The sequence below is a fragment of the Mus pahari genome, chromosome 14 (genome assembly GCF_900095145.1).
Source record: "Mus pahari chromosome 14, PAHARI_EIJ_v1.1, whole genome shotgun sequence".
Classification (NCBI taxonomy): Eukaryota; Metazoa; Chordata; class Mammalia; order Rodentia; family Muridae; genus Mus; species Mus pahari.
In genome coordinates, this window is record NC_034603.1 from 82,307,565 (window position 1) to 82,314,331 (window position 6,767).

Genomic DNA, 6,767 nt, shown 5'->3' on the forward strand with positions numbered 1-6,767 from the left:
TCTTCTTCTTCTTCTCCTCTTCCTCTTCCTCTTCCACCTCCTCCTCCTCCTCCTCCTCCTCCTCCTCCTCCTTCTTCTTCTTCTTTCTCTCTCTCTCTCTCTCCCTCCCTCCCTCCCTCTCTCTCTCCTTTCCTCTGTATCCTGTGCCCTTTCTCAGACACTATCTTTGACCATATCTTTGGCACATGAAACCAAATGTAATACTCAAATCAGTGATGGCCAGCTGATCCTCTCTCTTCTCTTTTTTTCTTTTCTTTTCTTCTTTTCTCTTCTCTTTTCTTCTCTTCTCTTTCTTCTCTTCTTCTTCTTCTTCTTCTTCTTCTTCTTCCTCCTCCTCCTCCTCCTCCTCCTCCTCCTTCTTTTATAAACTACCTATAAACCTATTATAAACTACCTCATATCCCCTTTGTAAAATGCAAAGGCAGACATTAATAAAACGACTTCAGAAAAGTAACTCAGCCTATGCTGGTGCACACCTGCAACTCCAGCTTAGAGGGCAGAGGCAGGAGGACTGGAATCCAAAGCCACCTGAGACTCATGGGATGCTCTCAAAGGAGAAGAGAAGAAGAAAGGGGAGAAATGCAGACAGTTGACACAAAGGTTTGGACCAAAACCAGGATTCATTAACTTTTTGTTATTTAGTAGTATTATGTGTGTATGTGTGTGTGCATGCACACGCACACTCGAGTTCAGACACACATATGGACATCAGAGTACAGAGTCGGTTCTCTTTTTACCTTTTCAGGGGTTCCAGGGATCAAATTTGGCTTCTCAGGTTTAAAGGCAAACAGTTTACCCACTGAGCCATCTTGCTGGCCCAGCTTCATTAACTTAATTAGTTAATTTTTCATAAGTCCTCTGGAAGAAAGAAATAGTAGTTAAAAAAAAAATTCTGGACAATGGGGGCCAGAGAGATGACTCATCAGGCTAAGGAGTTTGCTGCTGAGCCTGACACCTCAGAGAAAAACATGGCAGTAGGAGAGATGGTATTCATGGGCTGAGAGAAGAAAAGCAACACCGGCCAGCTGTTCTGTGACCTCCGAACACATGTGTGCACACATGCGCACACACACACACACACACACACTAAATAGATAAATAAAGTGTAATAACTTTTTGTTTTATTTTATTTTATTTTATTTTTGCTTTTTTGAGACATCATTTCACTGTGTAGCCCTGACTGTCCTGGAACTCACTCTGTAGAGCAGGCTGGCCTCAAACTCACAGAGATCCTCCTGCCTCTGTCTCCCAAGTGCTGGGATTAAAACTGTGCACCACCACTACCTAGCTGTAATAACTTTCTAATCTAAACAGGGCTAAGGAAGGTTCTGGGCTTAAGGGAAAGTAATCAACAATGCTTGTGGTTGATGAGCTCAGAGATCTCTATGATTACCCAGATTAAAAAGAAAAAAATTCTTGACAACCCAGGCAGGACCAGCATATGCCTGCTACCCCAGCACTCAGGAGGTGGAGCCTGAAGAACCCCTAAGAGCTGGAGGCCAGCCTGCTCTACATAATGAGTTCTAGGACATAGCTACATAAGGAGACACTTTTAAAAAGGCATTAAAAAAATCTCTCAGCATAATTGTCAGTATATTCTTTTTTAGAAGGCTTATTTTATTTTATGTGTATGAGTATTTTGTCTGCGTGTATATATGTGCACCACATGCACGCCTGGTGCCCATGGAGATCAGGAAAGGGCATCAGATGCCCTGGAGCTGGTGTTATGGACAGCTGGGAGCTGCCTTGTTGGGTGTTCTTAATTGCTGGGGCACCTCTCCAGGCCCATCAGTAGATTTTTGATGCTAAAAAGGCCAACTGAGAGCAGGCTCTGAGTTCAGTTTGGGTTTGAAGAGCTGAACTCCAGTCCCCACCAAGTCCACACAGGTCCCAAGACAAGGCTGCTGTCAGAGCGAGTAGATGAAGACACGGGCTTCTTCACCCTGTAAAGGAAACGGGGCATAAGGAAGAAAGGATTGAGCCTACCATGTCCTCTAGGAGGTGAGCCTGGGCACACAGGCTCTTCTAGGCTGTTCTCTCTAGGAAGCACATCTTGAAGCCTGGGGACGTTTATTGTGAGATGCAAATTAACAAAGCCAACATTCATAACAATAAAATGGTGCTCTTGAACCCAGAGAAGGAAACAAAAGCCCAGATGAATGTCATTTGGCCAGTAGAGGCTGAAGAGTGATAGTCAGGGGACGTCCATGGTCGACAGCACGCAGGCAACGCTGTGTTCAACCTACTTTGATACTGATTTCCTTCATGCCAGTCAGGGCCCCAAAGTGGCTGGGGTGCCAGTGTTTAACCCAGGAGGCTCAAGCAGACTCTCTGCTTTTGAGTCTTTGTGAATGCAAATGAAGGTTGCCTCTCTTGAGCCTTCCAACAGCCTCCAGTGATCATCTTTAGACAGAGGTCATGGCACACCTTGAGATCAAGGCCTTTGACTTCTTATCCATCCTTCATCCCTTCACTGAGAGTCCTCTGGGCACAGCCCCGGAGTTCAGGGATGTTTCTGTGCTGTGGCTTATGACTGATTCCCTTCCAAATGTGTTGCCCAAGTTTCCAGGCTGATCCTCACCCTGCTTCCTCTCAGTACCGACCTCCCAGGGGAGACTGACCTTTGTCGTGTTTCCTAAAATTCCCCTCTCTCTGGGATGCCGTGAAATATTCCCCAGGCTAGCCCTAGGCATGCTGATCTTGCTTTCCACTCTGGGGTCACACAGGTGTGGAAGTGTTGGATTAACCCACCTGGGAGACCTATCACGTCATCTGGTCTTCCAAGGAGCAGACATCAAAATGAAATAAAACATGCAAGGAGTTTATGGAGAGAAATATCTATATGGAAAACAAGGCAGGAGCCGGGAGCCAGGGGCGTGTCCGGCTCTGACACGGGTCAGAGTCCCAGGGGCAGTGATGCTCGAACTATACAGTTGGCTGTTAGAGGAGTCTAGTGTCCCCCAGGAACAGGACAGACACAGTGACCCTGCCACGCTCTGCCTTTACCTCAGGATTGTCCATGAGCCATGGGGCCCAGTGCAAACACAGCAATACTGGACGTCAGAACACAGCAGCAGGGCCCCCAGGTCAGATAAGCCTGGGGATGGGAGGGAATCTCTATGGCGGATTCTTATGGTTATCTCAGGTGCTGGAGAACTTGGTTTGGGATAGTTTTCCTTTAAACATTTCAATTAAAAAAATTAAAGAGGTGTGTGGGAGGTGTGCACATGCATATCTGTGTGTATGTGTGTTTGTGTATATATGCATGTTCAGGTATTGTACATCTAGGTCTAAGTGCCTCGGTCTGTACAGTGGGCATGTGCTTATTGGTGAGGTTTTGTGTGTGTTACCAGGGGTGGGACACATGCCAGTGTGCATGTGGAGGTCAAAGGACATCTTGCTGGAGTATGTCTCTCTTTCTTCTAGGTAGGTATCAGGGATTGAATGCGGCTGTTGCTGGGCTTGGTAGCAGTCATCTTTACCTGCTGAGCCACCTTGTCAGCCCTATCTGTGTGCCTTCATATTGGTATACATATTCCTAGATGTGTTTGTATAGTATGTAAGTATGTATGTATGTGCCTGTCTGTCTGCATATCTCTGTGTACTGTATACACTTGCATGTCTGTTTTTTTATACTTGTGTGTTGTCTGTTTGTGTTCTATATATGTACTAGTGTGTGGTGTGTGTGTGTGTGCATGTGTGTGTATATACATGCACATGTGTAGATGTGTGGTATGTGTGAGTGTACGGTATGAGTGTGTATGTACATGTGTAGGTGTGGTGTACGCATGTATATGGACATGTGTAGATGTGTAGTGTGTATGTGCGTGTGTGGTGTGTGCATGTGTATGTACATGCACATGTGTAGGTATGTGTGTGGTGTGTGCATGTGTGTATATGCACATGCGTGGATGTGTGGTGTGTGTGCATGTGTGTATGTACATGCACATGTGTAAATGTGTGTGTGTGCATGTGTACAGAAAGAGTCTCCTCCTGCAGTCATGACTAATCCTCCTGAAACCCTCACTCCATCTCTATTGCTGCTTTTTCAGACCATTCTGGTTGGTGACAGTGGCGTTGGGAAGACGTCTCTACTGGTTCAGTTTGACCAGGGGAAGTTCATCCCCGGCTCCTTCTCAGCCACCGTGGGTATCGGGTTCACAGTAAGTACTCATTGCCTCTGCACATGTGCCAGGGTGTCAGCCAGAAACAGGTGAGGCCATTAGAAGAACCAGTAAACAGACTGTCTCCAGAGATGCAAGCAAGCTGATGGGGGCTTTGGCCTCGGGTAGCATGGAGGCTCCGTTCCGCTTTGAGTCTAAAGACAAAACAGGGGTATCTGGGTGTGGATCCTCAGGTCAACCCAAGGCAGCAAAGAATCTTCCAGGGTTAAGACAAATGACCTTACAGAAGGTGTGAGCTCAGCATGGCCACATGGGTTGGGAGCCAGCAGGCAAGGACTGAAGTCTGAATTTTAGCACTTGCTCTCTCCCGGAAGACGTCACCTGGGTGTGGGCGCATGGGTGGAGTCCGATTAGAAAGTAGATTCAGGCTCCTTCCCCCACGGGTCCCCACAGACTAGCAACAGTCCTTCTCTGCCATTCACCCTTGCCTCCCTGACTTTCCATGCCTGCAGATACTTCTTGATTCCCCTGATTTCTTGGAAATGCACACACACATACACACACACACACACACACACACACACACACGACTCTCCCCCTTTTACACGCTTGGTCTCTAGAATCCTAGTGTTGCAGAGACAGGGAGAACAGGTCTTGGACCACATGGGAGTTTGAAAACCTCTAGACAAACCAAAGCACGGGGCCTGTGAGGTCACATTTGCGGTTGGGACACAATATCTACATTGGTGGGAAGAGAGGGAGGAAGTCCCAAAATGGGCTTTCCCAAAGTGTTGTAGGGAATAAAACAAGGGTCCAGCCTGGACATGGATACAGGTGGTGAATGGGAAGGGAGAGCTGGCCGGTCGGTGAGCTGTCTGACCTAGACTCTGTCTTGAAACATTAGCCCCCAAGTGCTCTCAAAACTAGACAAGTTGCGGCCCAGCCTTCTCTAGGAGGAAGATGGAACGAAGTAGGATGGAGTGGCGGATGGCCAAGGTTATTTGGATAATGCCTAAAGCCTTGGGTCAGCCTGTCCGGAAGTGAAATGCATGACTTTGTGCCAGGGATGGCCTCCTCCAGCTGATGTCCCTCTTCCCTCCCAGTCACGCTTATATCTTTTCACCTACCCTTGCTCCTGACTTGGAGAGCAGAGAGTAGGTGATCTGGAGGCTGGAAATTCTGATTCACAGCCTAACAGCCTATGGGGTCTCTGCTCTGAACTCAGCTACTAGCTTGGTGTCTTAATCAGGGTGTCTATTCCTGCACAAACATCATGACCAAGAAGCAAGTTGGAGAGGAAAGGGTTTATTCGGCTTACACTTCCATACTGCTGATGATCACCAAAGGATGCAGGACTGGAACTCAAGCAGGTCAGAAAGCAGGAGCTGATGCAGAAGCCATGGAGGGATGATCTTTACTGGCTTGCTTCCCCTGGCTTGCTCAACCTGCTCTCTTATAGAACCCAAGACTACCAGCCCAGAAATGGCACCACCCACAAGGGGACCTCCCCGCTTGATCACTAATTGAGAAAATGTCTTACAGCTGGATCTCATGGAGGCATTTCCCCAACTGAAGCTCCTTTCTCTGTGATAAATCCAACTGTGTCAAGTTGACACAAAACTAGCCAGTATGCTTGGCAAGAAAACTAAGGCAAATCTATGAGCAAGAAGAATGGATTTCATCAGAAGGAGAAAGCCAAGTAGCCCAGCCAGGGTGAGAGAAGTCTCCTGCTAACCTTGGGACAGCCTTCTATAACCTCAGCTGTGCTTAGCCTAGGCCAGCAACCAGACAGTTGGCAGCTTGACCGAAACCTGAGCCTGGAGACATTTGGGTCAAGACCGTGGAACACAAACAAGCACAACCATGTCCCACAGCTGGGATCCAAGTCCAGGGAAAAGCCCACGAGCAAAAGTGGGCAGGAGCCACGTGGAACGGGAGCCACATGGAGGAAATCTGATGGGACCCGGCCATAGCACGATTGTGACAATGCCTATTCACTTTCGTACTGTTCTGTTTAGTGCCAGGGACCCTCCTCTCTTTCCTGGTCCATCTCCCTGTACAAAACAGCTGGATCTTTGCACAGCAGCTACTCTCCCACATCCTGCTGGGCAAGGATGCCTAAGGGCACTGGGTGTTCTTCTAATACTGATCCCTAGAATGTATAAGATCCTTGCTCACTGACCTATCACTCAGTGAGATATTTTACATTTTTATTATTATTCTTTATGTGTATGGCTGTTTTGTCTGCATGTGTGTTTGTGGATCAACTGTGTGTCTAGGGCCCGTGGAAACCAGAAGAAGGCATTGATCCCCTGGAACTCTAGTTACAGACACTTGTGAGCTGCCAAGTGGGTGGTAGGAATTGAGCCCAGGTCCTCTGGAAGAGCAGTCAGTGCTCTTAACCACTGAGCCATCTCAAGCCACAACTGTGAGAATTTAAAAAAAAAAAAAAAAGCACAGGGCTGGTGAGAAGGCTCAGTGGGTAAGAGCACCCGACTGCTCTTCCAAAGGTCCGGAGTTCAAATCCCAGCAACCACATAGTGGCTCACAACCATCTGTAACAAGATCTGATGCCCTCTTCTGGAGTGTCTGAAGACAACTACAGTGTACTTACATATAATAAATAAATAAATCTTAAAAAAA

The 6,767-nt window shown here is 47.5% G+C and overlaps 1 protein-coding gene across 1 annotated transcript in view; it reads left to right on the plus strand.

The window, feature by feature from the left end:
- Positions 1 to 6,767, plus strand: part of Rab37 (RAB37, member RAS oncogene family) — a 69,883-nt gene that overhangs the window by 49,857 nt on the left and 13,259 nt on the right. Inside the window, exon 2 of the mRNA XM_029546074.1 lies at positions 4,053 to 4,163. Coding sequence (XP_029401934.1) covers positions 4,053 to 4,163 — 111 coding nt within the window. The remainder of the gene's footprint in view (positions 1 to 4,052; positions 4,164 to 6,767) is intronic.